The sequence below is a fragment of the Hyla sarda genome, chromosome 8, assembly GCF_029499605.1.
Source record: "Hyla sarda isolate aHylSar1 chromosome 8, aHylSar1.hap1, whole genome shotgun sequence".
In the NCBI taxonomy this organism is placed as follows: Eukaryota; Metazoa; Chordata; class Amphibia; order Anura; family Hylidae; genus Hyla; species Hyla sarda.
This window is the reverse complement of record NC_079196.1, coordinates 231,712,605-231,739,471: the sequence shown is the minus strand read 5'-3', so window position 1 is coordinate 231,739,471 and position 26,867 is coordinate 231,712,605. Positions and strand designations below refer to the sequence as shown.

The 26,867-nt window shown below is 43.0% G+C and overlaps 1 protein-coding gene across 1 annotated transcript in view; it reads left to right on the top strand.

Annotated features, from left to right (window-relative positions):
• Positions 1–20,602, top strand: part of LOC130285389 (uncharacterized) — an 84,710-nt gene extending 64,108 nt beyond the window's left edge. The window contains exons 2-9 of the mRNA XM_056536748.1: positions 1,150–1,370; positions 7,723–7,920; positions 8,124–8,146; positions 9,089–9,323; positions 9,710–9,985; positions 10,855–10,886; positions 19,503–19,770; positions 20,523–20,602. Of these exons, the coding sequence (XP_056392723.1) occupies positions 1,205–1,370; positions 7,723–7,920; positions 8,124–8,146; positions 9,089–9,323; positions 9,710–9,985; positions 10,855–10,886; positions 19,503–19,770; positions 20,523–20,602 (1,278 nt within the window). The 5' untranslated portion in view covers positions 1,150–1,204. The remainder of the gene's footprint in view (positions 1–1,149; positions 1,371–7,722; positions 7,921–8,123; positions 8,147–9,088; positions 9,324–9,709; positions 9,986–10,854; positions 10,887–19,502; positions 19,771–20,522) is intronic.
• The last annotated feature ends 6,265 nt before the right edge of the window (positions 20,603–26,867 follow it).

Genomic DNA, 26,867 nt, shown 5'->3' with positions numbered 1-26,867 from the left:
CTATGATCCCTCCATGATGGCTGTCCTCCTTTATGATCCCTCCATGATGGCTGTCCTCTTCTATGATCCCTCCATGATGGCTGTCCTCCTCTATGATCCCTCCATGATGGCTTTCCTCTTCTTTGATCCCTCCATGATGACTGTCCTCCTCTATGATCCCTCCATGATGGCTGTCCTCCTCTATGACCCCTCCATGATGGCTGTCCTCTATGATCCCTCCATGATGGCTGTCTTCTTCTATGATCCCTCCATGATGGCTGTCCTCCTCTATGACCCCTCCATGATGGCTGTTCTCCATGATCCCTCCATGATGGTGGTCCTCTTCTATGATCCCTCGATGATGGCTGTCCTCCTCTCTATCCCTCCATGATGGCTGTCCTCCTCTATGATACCTCCATGATGGCTGTCCTCTTCTGTGATCCGTCCATGATGGCTGTCCTCTATGATCCCTCCATGATGGCTGTCCTCCTCTATGATCCCTCCATGATGGCTGTCTTCCTCTATGATCCCTCCATGATGGCTGTCTTCTATGATCCCTCCATGATGACTGTCCTCTTCTATGATCCCTCCATGATGGCTGTCCTCTATGATCCCTCCATGTTGGCTGTCCTCTATGATCCCTCCATGATGGCGGTCCTCCTCTATTATCCCTCCTTGATGGCTGTCTTCTATGATCCCTTCTCTATGATCATTCCATGATGACGGTCCTCCTCTATCATCCCTCCATGATGTCTGTCCTCCTCTATCATCCCTTCTCTATGATCATTCCATGATGACGGTCCTCCTCTATCATCCCTCCATGATGTCTGTCCTCCTCTATGATCCCTCCATGATGGCTGTCCTCCTCTATGATCCCTCCAATGGCTGTCCTCCTCTATGATCCCTCCATGATGTCTGTCCTCCTCGATGATCTCTCCATGATGTCTGTCCTCCTCTATGATCTCTCCATGATGGCTGTCCTCCTCTATGATCTCTCCATGATGGCTGTCCTCCTCTATGATCTCTCCATGATGGCTGTCCTCCTCTATGATCTCTCCATGATGGCTGTCCTCCTCTATGATCTCTCCATGATGGCTGTCCTCCTCTATGATCCCTCCAATGGCGGTCCTCCTCTATGATCCCTCCATAATGGCTGTCCTCCTCCCTCAGAGCCGTGATCTTCTCTACAGAAGAGGATAACAGTGCCAAGAATCTAGAGAGATGGATGAGAAGTTTCATGGACGACTGTCAGCACATCAATCCATCGACTACAGACTGGGAGTCGGATGTGGAGGATTCCTCCTTAGTCATATTCTATTTTTCTTCACCCCCATCCGGAAGATCCATAGAAAAGATGGAACCTCATCTGGGGCACAGCGTCTCTGTGAAAGGTTGGTCGAGGATTGGGATAGAAGGAATTTACCTTAGAAAAACATTGAACGTAAGAAAGATAGATATGAGATAGACAAATAGATAGATAAACATGAGATAGATAGATAGATAGATATGAGATAGATAGGTATGAGATAGAAAAATAGATAGATATGAGATAGATATTGTCACGATTCGGCTTGCTGGAGGTGGATCCTCTGTGCCAGAGAGCGATTGGCGTGGACCGTGTTGGTGGACCGGTTCTAAGTTGCTACTGGTATTCACCAGAGCCCGCCGCAAAGCGGGATGGTCTTTTAGCGGCGGTAGCAACCAGGTCGTATCCACCAGCAACGGCTCAACCTCTCTGACTGCTGAAGATAGGCGCGGTACAAGGGAGTAGACAAGAGCAAGGTCGGACGTAGCAGAAGGTCAGGGCAGGCAGCAAGGATCGTAGTCAGGGGCAACGGCAGGAGGTCTGGAACACAGGCTAGGAACACACAAGGAAACGCTTTCACTGGCACAATGGCAACAAGATCCGGCGAGGGAGTGCAGGGGAAGTGAGGTATAAATAGGGAGTGCACAGGTGAACACACTAATTAAGCCAGCTGCGCCAATCAGTGGCGCAGTGGCCCTTTAAATTGCAGAGACCCGGCGCGCGCGCGCCCTAAGGAGCGGGGCCGCGCGCGCCGGGACAAGACCGACGGAGAGCGAGTCAAGTACGGGAGCCGGGATGCGCATCGCGAGCGGGCGCCTCCCGCATCGCGAATCGCATCCCGGCTGAGAGAGGGGACCCGGAGCGCTCGGCGTAACAGTACCCCCCCCCTTGGGTCTCCCCCTCTTCTTAGAGCCTGAGAACCTGAGGATAAGACTTTTGTCTAGGATGTTGTCCTCAGGTTCCCAGGATCTCTCTTCTGGACCACAGCCCTCCCAATCCACCAAGAAATTTTTTTCCCTCTGACCGTCTTGGAGGCCAGAATCTCCTTCACGGAGAAGACGTCAGAAGAACCGGAAACAGGAGTGGGAGAAACAAGTTTGGGAGAGAAGCGGTTAATGATGAGTGGTTTAAGGAGAGAGACATGGAAGGCATTGGGAATACGAAGAGAAGGAGGAAGAAGGAGTTTGTAAGAGACAGGGTTAATCTGGCACAAGACTTTGAAAGGACCAAGATAGCGTGGTCCCAGTTTGTAACTGGGGACACGAAAGCGGACATATTTAGCGGAGAGCCATACCTTGTCTCCGAGAGCAAAAATGGGGGGAGTTCTTCTTTTCTTATCGGCAAACCTTTTCATGCGGGATGAAGCCTGTAAAAGAGAATTTTGGGTCTCTTTCCATATGGTGGAAAGATCACGAGTCACTTCATCCACAGCGGGCAAACCAGAGGGCAAGGGAGTAGGGAGGGGGGGAAGAGGGTGACGGCCGTACACCACGAAAAATGGGGACTTAGCAGAAGATTCGGAGACTCTGAAGTTGTATGAGAATTTGGCCCATGGTAGAAGATCTGCCCAGTCATCCTGGCGGGAGGAAACAAAATGCCGTAAATAGTCACCCAGGACCTGGTTAATTCTTTCTACTTGCCCATTGGATTGGGGATGATAATAAGAAGAGAAGTTTAATTTAATCTTGAGCTGTTTACAGAGGGCCCTCCAGAATTTAGACACGAATTGGACGCCTCTATCCGAGACGATCTGTGTGGGCAAACCGTGAAGACGAAAAATGTGTACAAAAAATTGTTTTGCCAACTGAGGCGCTGAAGGAAGACCAGGAAGAGGAATAAAATGTGCCATCTTGGAAAATCGATCAACGACCACCCAAACAACTGTGTTGCCACGGGATGGGGGTAAGTCTGTAATAAAGTCCATACCAATCAGTGACCAAGGCTGTTCGGGGACAGGCAGAGGATGAAGGAGACCAGCAGGCTTCTGGCGAGGAGTCTTATCCCGGGCACAGACAGTACAGGCCCGCACAAAATCAACAACATCCGTCTCCAGAGTCGGCCACCAATAGAAACGAGAGATGAGTTGCAAGGATTTTTTGATGCCCGCATGGCCTGCGAGGTGGGAGGAGTGTCCCCATTTGAGAATCCCGAGATGCTGGCGTGGAGAAACGAAGGTCTTCCCTGGAGGAGTTTGCCTGATGGAGGCTGGAGAAGTGGAGATCAGACAGTCCGGAGGAATGATGTGTTGCGGAGAGAGCTCTACTTCCGAGGCATCCGAGGAACGAGAGAGAGCATCGGCCCTAATGTTCTTGTCGGCAGGGCAAAAATGAATTTCAAAGTTAAAACGGGCAAAGAACAACGACCACCTGGCCTGGCGAGGGTTCAGCCGTTGGGCAGACTGGAAATAGGAGAGATTCTTGTGATCAGTGTATATGATAACTGGAAATTTTGATCCCTCCAGCAGATGCCTCCATTCCTCAAGCGCCAATTTAATGGCCAGTAGTTCTCGATCCCCGATGGAGGAGTTTCTCTCCGCCGGAGAGAAGGTCCTAGAAAAAAAACCACAAGTAACAGCATGCCCGGAAGAATTTTTTTGTAGAAGGACAGCTCCAGCTCCCACTGAGGAGGCATCTACCTCCAATAGGAAGGGTTTAGATGGGTCAGGTCTGGAGAGCACGGGAGCAGAAGAAAAGGCAGACTTGAGATGTTTAAATGCGTCTTCCGCTTGGGGAGACCAGGACTTGGGATTGGCGTTTTTCTTGGTTAGAGCCACGATAGGAGCCACAATAGTGGAAAAGTGTGGAATAAATTGTCTGTAATAATTGGCGAACCCCAAAAAACGTTGGGTAGCACGGAGTCCGGAGGGGCGTGGCCAATCTAAGACGGCAGAGAGTTTATCTGGGTCCATTTGTAGTCCCTGGCCAGAGACCAAGTATCCTAGGAAAGGAAGAGATTGACATTCAAACAGACATTTCTCCATTTTGGCATAAAGTTGATTGTCTCGAAGTCTCTGAAGAACCATGCGGACATGCTGGCGGTGTTCTTCTAAGTTGGCAGAAAAAATCTGAATATCGTCCAGATAAACCACAACACAGGAATATAAGAGATCACGAAAAATTTCATTAACAAAGTCATGGAAGACAGCAGGGGCGTTGCACAGGCCAAAGGGCATGACCAGATACTCAAAGTGTCCATCTCTGGTGTTAAATGCAGTCTTCCATTCGTCCCCCTCCCTGATGCGGATGAGATTATAAGCACCTCTTAAGTCCAGTTTGGTAAAGATGTGGGCACCTTGTAGGCGATCAAAGAGTTCCGAGATAAGAGGTAGGGGGTAGCGGTTCTTTACCGTGATTTTATTAAGTCCGCAGTAATCAATGCAAGGAGGTAGGGAGCCATCTTTTTTGGACACAAAAAAAAATCCAGCTCCGGCAGGAGAGGAGGATTTGCGGATAAACCCCTTTTTTTAATTTTCCTGGATGTACTCTGACATGGCAAGAGTCTCTGGAGCAGACAGAGGATAAATTCTGCCCCGGGGTGGAGTAGTACCCGGAAGGAGGTCAATAGGACAGTCATAAGGCCTGTGAGGAGGTAAAGTCTCAGCTTGCTTTTTGCAAAACACGTCAGCATAGTCCATATAAGCCTTAGGAAGACCGGTTACAGGGGGAACCACAGGGTCACGGCAGGGAGTACTGGGAACCGGTTTAAGACAGTCCTTGAGACAAGAAGTACCCCAGTTCTTGATTTCTCCTGTGGACCAATCAAGGGTTGGGGAATGGCGTTGAAGCCACGGTAATCCAAGAAGAATTTCGGAAGTGCAGTTGGAGAGGACCAAAAATTCAATTTTTTCGTGATGAGGTCTGATGCACATTAGGAGAGGTTCCGTGCGGTAACGCACGGTACAGTCCAATCTTTCATTGTTAACAGAATTGATGTAGAGGGGTCTGGCGAGACTGGTCACCGGGATGTTGAACCTGTTGATGAGAGAGGCCAAAATAAAATTTCCTGCAGATCCGGAATCCAAGAAGGCCATAGCAGAGAAGGAGAAGGTAGAGGAAGATATCCGCACAGGCACAGTAAGGCGTGGAGAAGCAGAGTAGACATCAAGAACTGTCTCATCTTTGTGCGGAGTCAGCATACGTCTTTCCAGGCGGGGAGGACGGATAGGACAATCCTTCAAGAAGTGTTCGGTACCGGCACAGTACAGGCACAGATTCTCCATGCGGCGTCGTGTCCTCTCTTGAGGTGTCAGGCGAGACCGGTCAACTTGAATAGCCTCCACGGCGGGAGGCACAGGAACGGATTGCAGAGGACCAGAGGAGAGAGGAGCCGGGGAGAAAAAACGCCTCGTGCGAACAAAGTCCATATCCTGGCGGAGCTCCTGACGCCTTTCGGAAAAACGCATGTCAATGCGAGTGGCAAGATGAATAAGTTCATGCAGGTTAGCAGGAATTTCTCGTGCGGCCAGCACATCTTTAATGTTGCTGGATAGGCCTTTTTTAAAGGTCGCGCAGAGGGCCTCATTATTCCAGGATAATTCGGAGGCAAGAGTACGGAATTGTACGGCGTACTCGCCAACAGAAGAATTACCCTGGACCAGGTTCAGCAGGGCAGTCTCAGCAGAAGAGGCTCGGGCAGGTTCCTCAAAGACACTTCGAATCTCCGAGAAGAAGGAGTGTACAGAGGCAGTGACGGGGTCATTGCGGTCCCAGAGCGGTGTGGCCCATGACAGAGCTTTCCCAGACAGAAGGCTGACTACGAAAGCCACCTTAGACCTTTCAGTAGGAAACTGGTCCGACATCATCTCCAAGTGCAGGGAACATTGCGAAAGAAAGCCACGGCAAAACTTAGAGTCCCCATCAAATTTATCCGGCAAGGATAATCGTAGGCCGGAAGCGGCCACTCGCTGCGGAGGAGGTGCAGGAGCTGGCGGAGGAGATGATTGCTGAAGCTGTGGTAGTAGCTGCTGTAGCATCACGGTCAGTTGAGACAGCTGGTGGCCTTGTTGCGCTATCTGTTGCGACTGCTGGGCGACCACCGTGGTGAGGTCGGCGACAACTGGCAGTGGGACTTCAGCGGGATCCATGGCCGGATCTACTGTCACGATTCGGCTGGCTGGAGGTGGATCCTCTGTGCCAGAGAGGGATTGGCGTGGACCGTGTTGGTGGACCGGTTCTAAGTTGCTACTGGTATTCACCAGAGCCCGCCGCAAAGCGGGATGGTCTTGCAGCGGCGGTAGCAACCAGGTCGTATCCACCAGCAACGGCTCAACCTCTCTGACTGCTGAAGATAGGCGCGGTACAAGGGAGTAGACAAGAGCAAGGTCGGACGTAGCAGAAGGTCAGGGCAGGCAGCAAGGATCGTAGTCAGGGGCAACGGCAGGAGGTCTGGAACACAGGCTAGGAACACACAAGGAAACGCTTTCACTGGCACAATGGCAACAAGATCCGGCGAGGGAGTGCAGGGGAAGTGAGGTATAAATAGGGAGTGCACAGGTGAACACACTAATTAAGCCAGCTGCGCCAATCAGTGGCGCAGTGGCCCTTTAAATTGCAGAGACCCGGCGAGCGCGCGCCCTAAGGAGCGGGGCCGCGCGCGCCGGGACAAGACCGACGGAGAGCGAGTCAGGTACGGGAGCCGGGATGCGCATCGCGAGCGGGCGCCTCCCGCATCGCGAATCGCATCCCGGCTGAGAGAGGTATTGCAGCGCACCCGGTCAGCAGGTCTGACCGGGGCGCTGCAAATGCGAGGATGTTGCGAGCGCTCCGGGGAGGAGCGGGGACCCGGAGCGCTCGGCGTAACAGATATTAGATAGATATGAGATAGATAGATATCATATAGATAGATAGATATAAGATATATAGATAGATATGAGATAGATAGATATCATATAGATAGATAGATATAAGATATATAGATAGATATGAGATAGATATGAGATAGATTGACATGAGATAGATATGAGATAGATAGATAGATAGATAGATATGAGATAGATATGAGATAGATAGATAGATAGATAGATATGAGATAGATAGATATAAGATAGATAGATATGAGATAGATAGTAGAGATTAATTAATTTTCTAAATTTAGTTTTCAGTCTGATTTAGTTAAATTTGATTGGTATTTGGATCCCCTGATCTATGAGGAATTGCGTTGTGTGACCCCCGAGGTCTCCTAGGACAGTATCCAATCAATTTCAAGCTCCTTAATGCCAAGAACGCCATCATTTTGAGCAATTCTCCCTAAACAAATGGCAGTAGTTTGGGACTCACCTTTCGGATGCACCAGAGTTTTATGTTACATTTAGGCCATATTTGATTGGTGCCGCACTGATTCCTACATCTCTAATAGATAATAATGAGACAGGCAGAGATTACATAGAGAGGGATGGATGTTCCACTCTTTTATCTCTTTCTGTCTTTCTTCTTGTCCAGGACATGAGGGGGTGATAGTGGTGATCGGGGACATCGACCCCCCAGAGGATGGGGTCAGATCTTTGTGGAAGGAAAGTAAATATCCCCAATGTGAACTGCACCTGTTTACAAGGACAGAGAAGGAATGGATTAGCCAAGATCCTCAACAGCAAGAAATGGCACGAAAAATAAGGAGGGTCCAAGACATCTTATCTGGAGGTGGGTGCAGGTTATCATCGTATTATAGAGATCTTCTCCATGGGGTAATGGGCCGATCATGTGACCCCGTCCCTTCTTGTTATACAAGTGATGGATAGTACTATAGACAGAGGGACGTCCTAGCCCACTATTCTGCACGCTATGTCTCGTTCTTACATCCGTCTTTACAGATGCCCTTTTATGTCTCTCTTTCTAATTTACAGGTTCTCAGGAGAAGACAATTCAGGTAAGACAAATGCTCCATGGGAATATATCTATATATGAGAAGTCTCATATGTGATCATGTGGTTTATCTTAATACATCCTGAAGGACTCAATGCCAATCAGCAGCAGCAAAAGCAAAAATAAAGAGGTAAAACCACAGAAAGCCAAATGTAATGTTGAAGATCTGTCACATCTTCATATGTGTCTCCTGGTTCACTTTCTCTTACCACTAGGACCTGTAGGAAGTTCTGCACTAGAGGCTATTCTACATGTATGGAGGAGACTACATCATCTGTATATAACAAAACCAATCAGATTGCTTCTTTCATTTTTGAAAAGGCCTCTGAAAAATGAAAGAAGCGATCTGATTGGTTGCTATGGGCAACTCAGCAACTTTTCCTCTGAACAGGTTTTGATAAATCTCCCCCCTTAAAGGGGTACTCCACTGCCCCAGCGTTTGGAACTAATATGCTCCTAACACAGGGTGCAGGCTTCGGGGGTCGCCACACCCCTTGAGGGGTCACATGCATGACCCCTCAATGCAAGTTTATGGTAGGGGGTGTCGCTACCACCACGCCCCCTCCCATAGACTTGCATTGATGGGGCGTGGGGTGAGGTCACGAGGAGCGTGGTGACCCCTGAAGCCTGCACCCAGCATTCGGAACATTTAGTTTCTAACGCTGGGGATTTGAAATACCCCATTATGGGGAACACCATGAAATAGCAATAACCAATGACTGGATCTCCTAGAAATTATCTGACCACTCTGAAGAGGGGTGGGGGTCTTCTTCCTCCCTCAGGGTAGGAACATTGTCTACAATGACTGGATCTCCTAGGGAATGATCTGACCTCTCTGTAGGGTCCGGTGGGGGAGTCTTCTTTATCTCTCAGGGTGAGAACATTGTCTACAATCGCTCCACAAGGGGAGAAGAGCTAAAAACACAACATTTTTTATTTTGCTTAGAAATATAGAAAGAATGGTCCTGGAAAAGTCTTCTTCATGCGGGAGTCTGCACAGAGTACGGGGCCCTGGCTGGAGCCGCTGCTGAGGACGGACAAAGTGAATATTATTGTCACTGACATCTCAAAGATGAAGAAACTCTTATCCAAGAACGACGATGTCTACTGCATCTTAAACCTCAGCAAAGAAACTCTCCGAAAACCCCCCCAAAAAAACAACAACATCCTAAGATTCTTAGGTAAATATTCTACCATTCATATCCACAATATATGATAAATGACAGACACAATGTATACTGTAGATTATATCGTACTGTAGATTATACTGTAGATTATTCTGTATACTGTAGATTATATCGTACTGTAGATTATACTGTAGATTATTCTGTATACTGTAGATTATATCGTACTGTAGATTATACTGTAGATTATTCTGTATACTGTAGATTATATCATACTGTAGATTATACTGTAGATTATACTGTAGATTATTCTGTATACTGTAGATTATACTGTAGATTAAACTGTAGATTATTCTGTATACTGTAGATTATACTGTAGCTATACTGTATACTGTAGATTATACTGTATATCTGTCTACTATAGATTTTTGCTTTATGTGCAGAAAAAGGAAAGTATGATGTGATAGTTGTGGTTGATGATCTGGATGATGAGGATTCAGAGGAAGAACTCCTGGTGCAGTATAATAGATTAAAGAATAGACAAGCAGCACCTCTCTTCTTGTTCAGGAGGAAGGATCAGCAGACAAAATATGTCTCATCCTCCAGTGAAGAAGACAAGAAAATCCAAGACAAGTGGGCAAAACTCCAGGAATCAATCGAGAAGAGAGTGAAGTCCAAGACCCCTGAGACCGATGACCCCCAAACTATTATACCACCTGGTAAGAACCTATCTGTAAGACCCCCGACTCATCCTGTAAGTCATCTATAAGTCCCCCGACTCATCCTGTCAGTCATCTACAAGATCCAACCCTCATCCTGTCAGTCATCTATAAAACCATCATCCTGTCAGTCATCTATAAGACCCTCATCCTGTCAGTCATCTATAAGACCATCATCCTGTCAGTTATCTATAAGACCCTCATCCTGTCAGTCATCTATAAGACCCCCGACTCATCCTGTCAGTCATCTACAAGACCCCACCCTCATCCTTTCAGTCATCTATAAGACCCTCATCCTGTCAGTCATCTATAAGACTCTCATCCTGTCAGTCATCTATAAGACCCTCATCCTGTCAGTCATCTATAAGACTCATCTTGTCACTCATCTATAAGACCTTCATCCTGTCAGTCATCTATAAGACTCTCATCCTGTCAGTCATCTATAAGACCCTCATCCTGTCAGTCATCCATAAGACCCTCATCCTGTCAGTCATCTATAAGACCCTCATCCTGTCAGTCATCTATAAGACCCTCATCCTGTCAGTCATCTATAAGACCCTCATCCTGTCAGTCATCTATAAGACCCTCATCCTGTCTGTCATCTATAAGACCCTCATCCTGTCTGTCATCTATAAGACCCTCATCCTGTCAGTCATCTATAAGACCATCATCCTGTCAGTCATCTATAAGACTCCGTCCTCACCCCTGGATCTCCCATGGACATCATGTTGTGGAGTTAATAATGTAACATATGGAGGCTGCACACATTATAGGGAGGGGGCACTTACTTAGTTACTTGATATAACGTGATGAGATTAGTACATTGATAACTAATGAATCTTATCCATTTTCATTCTTTTATTTTACAGCGTCTACAGATAAAAAGACAAAACCTATAAAGGTGACAAATCTTATACTAACTATATCTCCTATCTCATATCTATCTATCTATCTCATATCTATCTATCTCATATCTATCTCATATCTATCTATCTATCTATCTATCTATCTATCTCCTATCTATCTATCTATCTCATATCTATCTATCTATCTATCTCCTATCTATCTATCTATCTATCTATCTCATATCTATCTATCTATCTATCTCCTATCTATCTATCTATCTATGTCATATCTATCTATCTATTTATCTATCTCATATCTATCTATCTATCTATCTATCTATCATCCATCCATCTATCTATATATCTAGGGAACCTTTAAAATGTTACTTTTTAATTATCCTTCTTAGAAACATACAAAGAACAAAACAATAAACAATTTATATTCTTGACCGTCACCAGTGTATTTGGATCTTGCAATTCAAACGCTATTCATCAGTTCCTGTGTATTAGTTTACAAGTCTGTTGATCAGTCGCAGTATAAGAGCCCAATCACATGAATGGCCGCTGCGCATGCGTTTTTTCAGTGTGTGATTGACACAACAAGAGTTATTTACAAGGACAGTTCTATATTGGATTGATTTATTGCTTATAGTGCTGTTCTTGATAATTGTTGTTCCGACACTATATATCTGTGCTTGTTCACACTCCTGCCGGTTGCGATATATTCTTCAGTAAATCACAGTGGCGTGATCGCCGTCATAGGCGCATATCCTCCACATATTGCACTCGCCGTATACTTTTGTTGCTTAGATTCATGTATTTGGATATGTGGACCCAGTTTTTGTCCTCACAGTTATTTTTATTTGTTATAGTTGTTGTATGCAACTCAGATATCCACTCTGCGTTATTTGTGTTGTAGCTCTGTGTTCACATTAGTATATTCGTTTCTCAGACTAATGTACCTTATTGAGACATATAGAACCACTATAGCACTTCATTCATACAGTGTCATTTATTCACTGATGTTATATTATGATTGGATCTGTCTGTTCACTGCACTGAAGAGCTCTTTATAGTGAATGCTGGAAGCACAAAGTTATGTTCTCCGATCCGTCACTGTCGCTGATCATGAGTGTATTCCTTATAGGTATGTGAACGTAGCAATCACTATATAATCAGTAAATCACCACATGCATACTATTGTTCACACAATTTGTATAGTTACTTCATATATGGATCTTTACTCGTCTCTCAGCAACCTGTTATATCGCGTATATCCCTCTAAGTAAATAACAACTCCGTTCACATTGTTCTGCGATCACAAGTAATATTAGGTACGTATACAACCACTTGCAGAGTTATAGAGATTATACCCAGATATACGCCCTCATTTACTAAGAAAATCGGGTTGTAAGTCTATGTTGCTTTCTTACCCGACTGCTTTTTTCCCTGGTATTTATTATTATGTCGCATCCTGTTTGTCGCACGTGGGTTTTGTCGGTTTTGGTTTCCAACTCCTCTGAGCTGTCGGGAAAAAATCCACAACAATTCAACAAATTCGCGTTGGAAACCTTAATAAATACGTGGGAAAGCTCAGAAATGTTGGGTAACGCCCCTTTTTCGGGTTTGGGAGAATCCACATCAGGTCCGTCGGGAAAAAATGTCGCATCGTGTCGCAGACTGGCGCAGACATAGATGCGACAAAAAAACCCGACAAAAGAGGTCGGGTTTAGAATAGTAAATGAGGGCCATAGTGTTGGTACATATGCAATAACTTTATACTTGTGCGATATATACGTGGAGCTCAAGCATTGGTAATACATTGTTGTAGTTATATTTGCTATGCATAGCTATACATGCTGGCGTCAACAGTTTTAAGACTTTGTCAATCTTAGTATGTTTAAATATACATTTTGTTCTTTAATATCCCATTTGCATATTTAATGTACATAATACAAGTGTTTCATAGTCATTGTTCACTTAGTATTATTATTCCTTTCTCACAGGAATCCATTTACACTTTATATTCATATATTGTCTTATTTTTCTTGAAAGGTCAATTGATTAAAAAAGAGTAGATCAAAAACCTGGTGTTGATCAAGGATGCAGTTCACATTGTCAGGGTTCGACGCGTTTCTTTTGCAAGGTCTTCATGTTAGGCCATTTTCTTCTGTTAGAAGTACAGAGCCAAGTTGTTTGATGTCCGACACTGATGGCGGTCAGCATCAAATGCCGCCGCTGTAGCTTCCTTAAATAGGACGTCATTTCCACTCCACACTCCGACCTTTCTGGTTCTACCTATCCCTACTTCCTACGTCAGTTACCTGGCGGGTCTATGTGCAGGGATGGTGTGTCTTAGAACCAGGTGTGTAGGGGAGTGATTTCTGGTCGGGTTTGGGGTAACAAGACACGTTCTAACCATTCTGTAAGATTCTAGTTATATGGAAACAATAGGGCTGCATATGTTACATTAGTAAAAAAGATTATTATTTATGAGGCGCTCCGAATTATTACCGATCAGGTACATTTGCTTTAAAAGATTATACTAGTTAGGTGAGGGACAAGCAGAGGACGAAGAGGGAAGTAACAATATGGAATAGAGAAGACACTACCCTATAGAGTTATTTTATGTAATGAAGCTAGGGAATAGCTAGGGCAGGGCAAAATTACTGTCAGGAAAAATTGATGGAAATCGTTGGCTGGAGGACATAAAGAGGTGTTTTCCGAAAAAGAAGTTACGTTCAACACTCAAGCAACTTCAATTAAACAAGCTTTCAAAAATGTGACCAAATTGTTCAAGGATCATGCTCGTTCTAGCTTGGAAATATCAAGTCTAGAAAGCTATCTCACAAACTCCATTGTACCAAGAGGCCTAAGAATTACATTAGCACCAGCATCACGGATACAAACACCAAATATAAAAGACCGTTGGGAAAAAGAGGCAACAGAGAGCTCCCTTCGCTTGATGCACATTCTATTGGAAGAGGAGAAAATTCAATTTCAACAAATAACAGTTAAACTAAATCAGGCAATAGAGAATATAAAAACATTTAAAGAAGATTCTACATTTCAAAATAAAAAAAAATATTGGACGACACAGTATCAAAATTTGTAGCATATATAAAAGAGCGTAAACATATACAGTTTAAACGCGATCTCCAGGATTTTAAAAACAAACAAGAATACGAAATCCTGCGTAATCCAGGGGCTCAACCCCAAGAAACTGATATATCATCCTCTGAATGTGAGGAATCGGACCCTGAGAGACCACAAAGTAATTATTATATCCCAAGAGGTACGAGAGATAGGGGATTCAATAGAGGTAGAAGGAGGGGAGCGAGAGGCCCTAGAGGACCAAGGGGAGGAAGAGGTGGTTTTTTAGACAATCCTTCGAACATATCCAATTACCTGCTCAGGGGTGGGGCTCAATAAACATACAGGACTCAGTAAGTACAACACATAGTATTAACACTTCGAAAGACCTGCAAGTTATAAACCTATCAGGTAAAACACTAAGTGAGGCCGAAATAAATGTATTAGCTAGGGGACTTACATTTGTCCCCACAGTGAAATTTGACCCATTCACATGGGTAAAAGATCTCAACTTGTTCACAAGAAAATTAAAATGGAGGAAATATTTCCTTCTGCAAGATCAAAAACAAAGCAGAGAAATAGGGTTAGAATTAGAGGATATGTCACTATTCCATAATATGGTTAATTTAACAGAAGAAGCTGAGTGAAGGGCTGGGGCCATTCACTCAATTACATAAAAAAAAGTACGAGACCGGCCCCTATTGGAGAGTATAGCAACATAGAAGTATTTACCGATGTTGTAACGAAAGCATTGAGATCCTTGGACACCAAGTCTAGTGCACCACATAATCTTACTAAGGCAGAAGGACAGGCACTTAGAATCTTAGAACAAGATTCCTCCCTGGTCATCAAACCCTCGGATAAAGGGGGAAACATTGTACTGATGGCCAGGGAGGAATACAAAAAGATGTGCCTCAATCTGCTAGATGACAGGCAGTGTTATCAGCGTTTGTCAGAAAATCCTACGAAAAAATTTAGTGTTGAGCTGTTACAGATACTAAATGAGGCTAAAGCAGAGAAACGGATAAGCAATGCTGAATATGAATATTTAAAACCTGACATGCCACAAACAGCGTGTTTTTATGCTATTCCCAAGATACACAAGGGGTACCCCCCGTTAAAGGGGAGACCCATTGTGTCAGGAGTGGACAACTTCACGCAAGCCCCAAGTCAATACGTGGACCAAGTATTAAGACCATTTGTGTACTCATTACCGTCATACGTACGTGATACAATGGATGTACTGAGGAGACTCGAGGGACTAGTACTTGAAGAAGGGTCCTACTTGGTGTCCTTAGATGTAGAAGCGCTATATTCTAGCATTCCGCATGACTTGGGGCTTAAAGCGACTGAGTTTTTTCTAAAAACCAGGGGACTTCAATATACCCCACACAATGATTTTGTTATCCGATTGCTGTCATTCGTGCTTATTTTGTCTTCGAGGGGAGGTCCTTCCACCAGCAGCGTGGAACAGCCATGGGGAGCCCCTGCGCACCCAGTTACGCTAACCTATATTTAGGCTGGTGGGAGGACCAAACCGTATTCGGAGATGAAATGATCGAATGGACACAATACATCAGTTTATGGATACGCTTTATAGATGACGTCCTGTCAATCTGGACGTCATCTAGAAACAAATTTGAAGAGTTTGTACGAATTTTGAACAGCAATACACTTAATCTTAGATTTACACATACATTCAGCCAACACGAAATCGAGTTTCTGGATATCAAAATAAAATTGACAACAAATAGCACTATTGAGACCACACTCCACAGGAAAGAGACAGCTACGAATACCCTTCTTCAGTGGAGAGCCATCATCCTCTCCCCCTTAGGTAGGGTATACCGACAGGACAATATTTGCGTGTGAGATGCAATTGCTCAAGCCTCACAGAATTTCAAACTAAAGCTATGGAGCTAAGGCAACGACTGAGGGAAAGGGGGTACCCCAATAAAGTGCTAAAAAAAAGCTTACCATAGGGCCCTCAAAAGTCCTAGGACAGAATTACTGATCCCAAAACCAAAACAGGAAGGAGAGGAGGTTATCAGAATAATTGGTAACTATGATGCTAAATTTCGGGAGGTGAGAGAAATCTTCCAAAAATATTGGGAGATATTGAGGGCGGATAAGACACTGGCAGCAGTGCTACCCGAAGATTCCTCTATAACATATCGGAGAGGGAGGAATTTAAAAGATAGACTCACAAGAAGTAACTTTGAACCAGAAAAAAACCAGGAGACCTGGTTGAAAACGGGAGCAAAAAGGTACCTATCCATGTAGTGGATGCATTGTATGCCCGCATATCAAAATGGGCAATCATTGTGAAAGTGCCACCAATCGAAAGCTATTCCCCCTCAAACACTGGGCGAATTGCAATATGAAAGGGGTGGTCTATGTATTGAGTACCCCTATGTGGGCAAAACCTTTAGGACATTGAAAAACAGGATACAGGAAAACCTATCTGATATAAGGCATCGGAGAGATACCCCAGTGGGAAATCACTTCTCATGCTCTCACGATGGTGACCCTAGAGAACTAAAGGTACAAATATTGGAAGTGGTTAAGCCCCCAGTGAGAGGGGGGAACTGGGATAAAATTCTCTTACAAGTAGAAGCTAAATGGACATTTCTCATGGATTCAGTCAAACCCAAGGGACTAAATGAATTCATAGCATTTTCAAGTTTCATATAAACATATAAATTCGCAGTGAATCCCTGAATATTCCCTAGCTTCATTACATAAAATAACTCTATAGGGTAGTGTCTTCTCTATTCCATATTGTTACTTCCCTCTTCGTCCTCTGCTTGTCCCTCACCAACTAGTATAATCTTTTAAAGCAAATGTACCTGATCGGTAATAATTCGGAGCGCCTCATAAATAATAATCTTTTTTACTAATGTAACATATGCAGCCCTATTGTTTCCATATAACTAGAATCTGACAGAATGGTTAGAACGTGTCTTGTTACCCCAACCCCGACCGGAAATCACTCCCCTACACACCTGGTTCTAAGACACACCATCCCTGCACATAGAACCGCCAGGTAACTGACGTAGGAAGTAGGGATAGGTAGATCCAGAAAGGTCGGAGTGTGGAGTGGAAATTACGTCCTATTTAAGGAAGCTACAGCGGCGGCATTTGATGCTGACCGCCATCAGTGTCGGACATCAAACAACTTGGCTCTGTACTTCTAACAGAAGAAAATGGCCTAACATGAAGACCTTGCAAAAGAAACGCGTCGAACCCTGACAATGTGAACTGCATCCTTGATCAACACCAGGTTTTTGATCTACTCTTTTTTAATCAATTGACCTTTCAAGAAAAATAAGGCAATATATGAATATAAAGTGTAAATGGATTCCTGTGAGAAAGGAATAATAATACTAAGTGAACAATGACTATGAAACACTTGTATTATGTACATTAAATATGCAAATGGGATATTAAAGAACAAAATGTATATTTAAACATACTAAGATTGACAAAAATCTTAAAACTGTTGACGCCAGCATGTATAGCTATGCATAGCAAATATAACTACAACAATGTATTACCAATGCTTGAGCTCCACGTATATATCGCACAAGTATAAAGTTATTGCATATGTACCAACACTATATCTGGGTATAATCTCTATAACTCTGCAAGTGGTTGTATACGTACCTAATATTACTTGTGATCGCAGAACAATGTGAACGGAGTTGTTATTTACTCAGAGGGATATACGCGATATAACAGGTTGCTGAGAGACGAGTAAAGATCCATATATGAAGTAACTATACAAATTGTGTGAACAATAGTATGCATGTGGTGATTTACTGATTATATAGTGATTGCTACGTTCACATACCTATAAGGAATACACTCATGATCAGCGACAGTGACGGATCGGAGAACATAACTTTGTGCTTCCAGCATTCACTATAAAGAGCTCTTCAGTGCAGTGAACAGACAGATCCAATCATAATATAACATCAGTGAATAAATGACACTGTATGAATGAAGTGCTATAGTGGTTCTATATGTCTCAATAAGGTACATTAGTCTGAGAAACGAATATACTAATGTGAACACAGAGCTACAACACAAATAACGCAGAGTGGATATCTGAGTTGCATACAACAACTATAACAAATAAAAATAACTTTGAGGACAAAAACTGGGTCCACATATCCAAATACATGAATCTAAGCAACAAAAGTATACGGCGAGTGCAATATGTGGAGGATATGCGCCTATGACGGCGATCACGCCACTGTGATTTACTGAAGAATATATCGCAACCGGCAGGAGTGTGAACAAGCACAGATATATAGTGTCGGAACAACTATTATCAAGAACAGCACTATAAGCAATAAATCAATCCAATATAGAACTGTCCTTGTAAATAACTCTTGTTGTGTCAATCACACACTGAAAAAACGCATGCACAGCGGCCATTCATGTGATTGGGCTCTTATACTGCGACTGATCAACAGACTTGTAAACTAATACACAGGAACTGATGAATAGCGTTTGAATTGCAAGATCCAAATACACTGGTGACGGTCAAGAATATAAATTGTTTATTGTTTTGTTCTTTGTATGTTTCTAAGAAGGATAATTAAAAAGTAAAATTTTAAAGGTTCCCTCAATTATATTTTTTTCTGATTAATACTGGGAGACCAAACCTGCACAGTAGTCAGTACCACACCATCCCTATCTATCTAATATCTATCTATCTATCTATCTATCTATCTATCTATCTCATATCTATCTATCTCATATCTATCTATCTCATATCTATCTATCTATCTCACATCTATCTATCTATCTCATATCTATCTATCTCATATCTATCTATCTATCTATCTATCTCATATCTATCTATCTATCTCATATCTATCTATCTATCTCATATCTATCTATCTCATATATATCTATCTATCTATCTATCTCATATCTATCTATCTATCTCATATCCATCTATCTATCTATCTATCTCATATCTATCTATCTATCTATCTATCTATCTATCTCATATCTATCTATCTATCTATCTATCTCATATCTATCTATCTATCTATCTCATATCTATCTATCTATCTATCTCATATCTATCTATCTATCTATCTATCTCTCATATCTATCTATCTATCTCATATCTATCTATCTCATATCCATCTATCTATCTATCTATCTATCTCATATCTATCTATCTATCTATCTCATATCTATCTATTTATCTATCTATCTATCTCATATCTCTCTATCTATCTATCTCATATCTATCTATCTATCTATCTATTTATCTCATATCTCTCTATCTATCTATCTCATATATATCTATCTATCTATCTATCTCATATCTATCTATCTCATATCTATCTATCTCATATCTATCTATCTATCTATCTATCTATCTATCTATCTCATATCTATCTATCTATCTCATATCTATCTCATATCTCTCTATCTATCTATCTCATATCTATCTATCTGTCTCTCCATCTGTCTATCATATCTAGTTATCTACCATAGAACAATAGAGACTGCCCCTGACCGGTTACATCACTCACTATTGCTCTCTCTTCCAGGACCTCGGCACTGTTGGGATTTTCTCTCGCTCTTCTACCACTGACTACTCCTGGATGGAGACGCTGCTCAGGTCTGACCTTAGTCCAACCGTCTCCTCCGTCAGACCCTTCTATATATCTAACAACCAGACTGTGCAGTTTTTTGAAGAACTACAATTCTGCAAGTTTGGTATTTTGTATCACACCAAGAACCGAGGCCGAGTGAATGTCACCGATGTGACGGACTCTCTGTACGATGAGGAGCTGGAGACCATGAGCATTATGCTGGGTAAGTGGCTCAGAAGTGGTAAGTGGCTCAGAAATGGAAAGCGCTAATAGTGGGTGTGGGGACTCGTGAAGGGCCAGTGGTGTTTGGCACAAACTTATATACTATTATATAGAGGATGTGGGCAGCATAGAGACAGGAATACACGGAAGAATACTACCAAGACTACTACTACAACTACTACCATGACTACTACTACCATGACGACGCCTACTACTACTCCAACTACTACTAAGACTACTACTTCTACAACTCCAACTACTACTATTACTACTAAGACTAATACTAAGACTACTTCTACTACTACTACTCCAACTACTACTTCAACTACTACTATTATTACTAAGGCTACTACTCCAACTACTACTATTACTACTAAGACTACTGCTACTAAGACTAATACTAAGACTACTTCTACTACTACTACTCCAACTACTACTTCAACTACTACTATTATTACTAAGGCTACTACTCCAACTACTACCATGACTACTAATACGATGACGATGCCTATTACTACTCCAACTACTACTACTACTACTATTCCAACTACTACTAAGACTACTACTACTACTCCAACTACTACTAAGACTACTACTACTACTACTACTATTCCAACTACTACTAAGACTACTACTACTACTACTACTACTACTACTACTCCAACTACTACTAAGACTACTACTACTACTACTACTACTATTCCAACTACTACTAAGACTACTACTACTACTACTACTACTATTATTACTAAGACTACTACTACAACTACTACCATGACTACTACTTCGATGACGACGCTTACTACGACTCCAACTACTACTTCAACTACTAATATTACTACTAAGACTACTACTACTAAGACTTATACTAAGACTACTACTACTACTACTACTACAATTACTACTAAGACTACTAAGACTACCACTACTGCTACTAAGACTACTACTAACTAAGACTACAACTACTACTAAGACTACTACTACTAAGACTACTATTACTACAACAACTGTCAGGATCTGGATAGGTATGCAGCGAGGACACTGGTGGTGGATCCTCTGTGTCAGTGGGGTGATGACGTGGGCCGTACCAGGGGAACGGAGTCTAAGGGGTTACTGGTTTTCACCAGAGCCCGCCGCAAAGCGGGATGGACTAGCAGCGGCAGGTAACCCCCAGGTTGTTCCACCCGATAGCGACTCAACCCCACTGACAGCTGAGACAGGTGCGGTACAAAGGGACAAGGCAAAAGCAAGGTCGGACGTAGCAGAAGGTCAGGGCAGGCAGCAAGGGTCATAGTCAGGGGCAACAGCAGAAGGTCTGGAGACACAGGCTTGGAAATACAGTAAACGCTTTCACAGGGCACTAGGCAACAAGATCCGGCGATGACAGGAAGGGGAAGTGGGTTTTTATAAGGAAGGCACAGGTGCAGGTACTGATTGGGCCAGGCGCCAATCAATGGCGCACTGGCCCTTTAAATCTCAGAGAGCCGGCGCGCTTGCGCCCTAGAGAGCGGGGCCACACGCGCCTGGACTGAACAGACAGAGAACGGGCCAGGTGACGAGATTGGGATGCGACCCGCGTCCCGCTACGTGGATCACTTCCCCGCCGGTGACACTAGTGCAGCGCTCCCGGTCAGCGGGTCTGACCGGGGCGCTGCACAGAGACGAACGCTGCGAGCGCTCCGGGGAGGAGCAGGGACCCGGAGCGCTCGGCGTAACACTAAGACTACTAAGGCTATTACTGCTAAAACTAAGACTACTACTACTAAGACTGCTACCACTACTACTACTACTTCTATTACAACTACTACTAACACTGCTACTATGACTACAACTACTATTACTACAACTACTACTACCTAAAACTACTACTACTAAGACTACTACTACTACTAAGACTACTACTAAGGCTACTACTACTAAGACTACTACTACTAAGACTACTACTACTACTACTACTTCTTCTATTACAACTACTACTACTACTACAACTAAGACTACTACTACTAAGACTACCACTACTACTTCTATTACAACTACTACTACTACTAAGACTGCTACTATGACTACAATTACTACTACCTAAGACTACTACTACTAAGACTACTACTACTACTAAGACTACTACTAAGGCTACTACTACTAAGACTACTACTACTAAGACTACTACTACTACTACTTCTTCTATTACAACTACTACTACTACTACTACAACTAAGACTACTACTACTAAGACTACCACTACTACTTCTATTACAACTACTACTACTACTAAGACTGCTACTATGACTACAACTACTACTACCTAAGACTACTACTACTAAAACTACTACTACTACTACTAAAACTACTACTACTAAGACTACTACTAAGGCTACTACTACTAAGACTACTACTACTACTACTACCTAAGACTACTACTACTAAAACTACTACTACTACTACTACTACTACTACTAAGACTACTACTAAGGCTACTACTACTAAGACTACTACTACTAAGACTACTACTACTACTAAGACTACTACTACTACTACTACTACCTAAGACTACTACTACTAAAACTACTACTACTAAGAATACTACTAAGGCTACTACTACTAAGACTACTACAACTGCTACTAAGGCTACTACTACTACTACTAAGACTGCTACTATGACTACAACTACTACTACATAAGACTACTACTACTAAAACTACTACTACTACTACTACTAAAACTACTAAAACTACTACTACTACTACTAAGACTACTACTAAGGCTACTACTACTACTAAGACTACTACTACTACTACTAAGGCTACTACTACTACTACTAAGGCTACTACTACTACTAAGACTGCTACCACTACTACTACTACTTCTTTTATTTCAACTACTACTACTACTACTACTACAACTAAGACTACTTCTAAGACTGCTACCACTATTACTACTACTACTACTACTACTACTTCTATTACTACTACTACAACTACTACTAAGACTACTACTATGACTACAACTACTACTACCTAAGACTACTACTACTACTAAAACTACTACTACTACTAAGACTACTACTAAGACTACTACTACTACTAATGCTACCACTACTACTTCTTCTATTACAACTACTACTACTACTAACACTGCTACCACTACTACTACTACTATTACTACAACTACTACTACCTAAGACTACTACTACTACTACTAATGTTACCACTACTACTACTACTTCTTTTATTACAACTACTACTACTACTACAACTAAGACTACTACTAAGACTGCTACCACTACTACTACCACTACTACTACTTCAATTACTACTACTACTACTACTACTAAGACTACTACTATGACTACAACTACTATTACTACAACTTCTACTACCTAAGACTACTACTACTAAAACTACTACTACTACTACTACTACTACTAAGACTACTACTACTACTAATGCTACCACTACTACTACTACTTCTTTTATTACAACTACTACTACTACTACTACTACTACTAAGACTACTACTATGACTACAACTACTATTACTACAACTTCTACTACCTAAGACTACTACTACTAAAACTACTACTACTAAGACTACTACTATGACTACAACTACTATTACTACAACTTCTACTACCTAAGACTACTACTACTAAAACTACTACTACTACTACTACTACTACTAAGACTACTACTACTACTAATGCTACCACTACTACTACTACTTCTTCTATTACAACTACTACTACTACTACTACTACTACTAACACTGCTACCACTACTACTACTACTACTACTACTACTACTACTACTATTACAACTATTACTACTACTACTAAGACTACTACTACTACAACTACTACTACTATTACAACTATTACAACTACTACTAAGACTGCTACTATGACTACAACTACTATTACTACAACTACTACTACCTAAGACTACTACTATTACTACTACAACTACTACTACTTCTAAGACTACTACTAAGGCTACTACTACTAAGACTACTACTACTAAGACTACTACTAAGACTTCTACTACTACTAATGCTACCACTACTACTACTTCTTCTATTACAACTACTACCACTACTACTACTAACACTGCTACCACTACTACTACTACTACTACTACTGCTACCATGACTACAACTACTATTACTACAACTACTACTACCTAAGATTACTACTATTACTACTACAACTACTACTACTACTACTACTACTTCTAAGACTACTACTAAGGCTACTACTACTAAGACTACTACTACTACTACTACTAAGACTACTACTACTACTACTACTACTACTAAGGCTACTTCTACTAAGACTGCTACCACTACTACTACTACTACTTCTAATACAACTACTACTACTACTACTAAGACTGCTACTATGACTACAACTACTATTACTACAACTACTACTACCTAAAACTACTACTACTACTACTACTACTAAGACTACTACTAAGGCTACTACTACTACTAAGACTACTACTACTACTAAGGCTACTAATAAGACTACTACTACTAAGACTACTACTACTACTAAGGCTACTAATAAGACTACTACTACTAAGACTACTACTACTAAGACTACTACTACTACTAAGACTACTACTACTACTAAGGCTACCACTACTACTAAGACTGCTACCACTACTACTACTACTTCTTCTATTACAACTACTACTAGGGGAGTGTGAGAATGAGGTGAAAGGAAAGTATGAGAATAGGTGAGTATGTAGGTATGGTTGCTAAGGCTTGGCTGTTGGGACAGAATTTCTGTCTATGTCATTCTTCTCCCATACCCCCTTTTATTAGGTTTAGGGGGGGATGGAGGAAGTTTCTGTTTTTTCTTTTTTTTTTTTTCTCTTTGTGTTTTGTGTTTTCTTTTTTTGCATTATTCCCTCCCTTTGTAAATGTATTATTATATTAACCCCTTCCCGCTATTGGACGTATGCATACGTCCAGGCGAACTACAAGTTCGCGCAAATGGACGTATGCATACGTCCAAGCGATCTCCTGCTCTGCAGCGGGCAGCGCAGGAGATCGCGGGTGGGACTCAGCTGTCAATCACAGCCGGAGTCCCACCGCAGCTGCCGGGGCCGCGATCGCGCCGGTCCCGGCAGCATTAACCCCATAGATGCCATGATCAGTTCTGCCATCAACGGCGGCGCCGCGATAAAATAAGGGGGATCGAGGGTGTCCAAGACACCCTCGATCCCCCTTGAAGAGATAGGAGTGAGGTGGCAGGGTTGCCACCCCTCCTATCCCTGCTATTGATCAGCGAAGCGACCGACCAATAGCAGACTGGGGGCGGGGAATTAAAGTTTGGTTCCCCCCCCCCCGCTATGCCCACCCATCGGTGTCGGGGCACAGCGGGGGGAACCGTGTAGTTGCGGCGGCAGCGGCGGTCACTTACCCGGCGGCGGCTGTGATCATGGCGGCGGCGGTGGAGGTGAGTATGGCGCCGCGTGTCCGGGGTCTGTTGCCTAGCAACATCTGCAGGGCGACAGTTTGGAGAGTGGTCTCTAAACTGTGGCCCTCCAGATGTTGCAAAACTACAACTCCCACCATGCCTTGACAGCTGTTTGCTGTGTTGGCATGCTGGGAGTTGTAGTTTTGCAAGATTTAGAGGGGTTCAGGCTAGAGATCACTGACAGTGGTCTCTAAACTGTAGCCCTCCAGATGTTACAAAACTACAACTCCCAGCATGCCCAGACAGCAGTTTGCTGTCTTAGCATGCTGAGATTTGTAGTTTTGCAACATCTGGAGGGCCACAGTTTAGAGACCACTGTCAGTGATCTCCAGCCTGAACCCCTCTAAATCTTGCAAAACTACAACTCCCAGCATTCAGGAACAGCAAATGGCTGTCTCGGGATGCTGGGAGTTGTACTTGCGTGCCTCCAGCTGTTGCATAACTACATCTCCCAGCATTCCCTTTGGCAATCACCTATTGCCTAGCTCAGTATTTTCCAACCAGTGTGCCTCCAGCTGTTGCAAAACTACGACTCCCAGCATGCACGTTCTGTCAGTGCATGCTGGGAGTTGTAGTTTTGCCCCCCCCCCCCCTCCCATGTGAATGTACAGGTTACATTCACACTGGCGGCGGATTACAGTGAGTTCCCTGCTTCAAGTTTGAGCTGCAGCCGCAGCTCAAACTCCTAGCGGGAGACTCAGTGTAATCCGCCGTCAGTGTGAATGTAACCTAAAAACACTACACAAACATAAATAAAGAGTAAAACACTACATATACACATGTACACTGCCCCCCCTACCACCCCCCTTCCCCCCAATAAAAATGAAAAACGTATCCTACAGCAGTATTTCCAAAACGGAGCCTCCAGCTGTTGCAAAAGAAAAACTCCCAGCATTTCCGGACAGCCATTGACTGTCCAAGCATGCTGGGAGTTTAGCAACAGCTGGAGGCACCCTGTTTGGGAATCACTGGTGTAGAATACCCCTATGTCCACCCTTATGCAAATCCCTAATTTAGGCCTCAAATGCACATGGCGCTCTCACTTTGGAGCCCTGTCGTATTTCAAGGCAACAGTTTAGGGCCACATATGGGGTATCGCCGTACTCGGGAGAAATTGCCTAACAAATTTTGGGGGTCTTTTTCTCCTTTTACCCCTTATGAAAAGGTAAAGTTGGGGTCTACACCAGCATGTTAGTGTAAAAAAAAACATTTTTGTACACTAACATACTGGTGTTGCCCCATACTTTAAAATTTCACAAGCGGTAAAAGAAAGAAAGCCTCCAAAATTTGTAACGCAATTTCTCCTGAGTACGGAAATACCGCATATGTGGGCGCAAAGTGTTCTGGGGACGTACAACAAGGCTCAGAAGGGAGAGTGCACCATGTAAATTTGAGGTCTAAATTGGTGATTTGCACAGGGGTGGCTGATTTTACAGCGGTTCTGACATAAGTGCAAAACAATAAATACCCACATGTGACCCCATTTTGGAAACTACACCCCTCACGGAATGTAATAAGGGGTACATTGAGCATTTACACCCCACAGGTGTCTGACAGATCTTTGAAACAGGGGTCTGTGAAAATGAAATTTTTTTTTTTTTATTTGCACAGCCCAC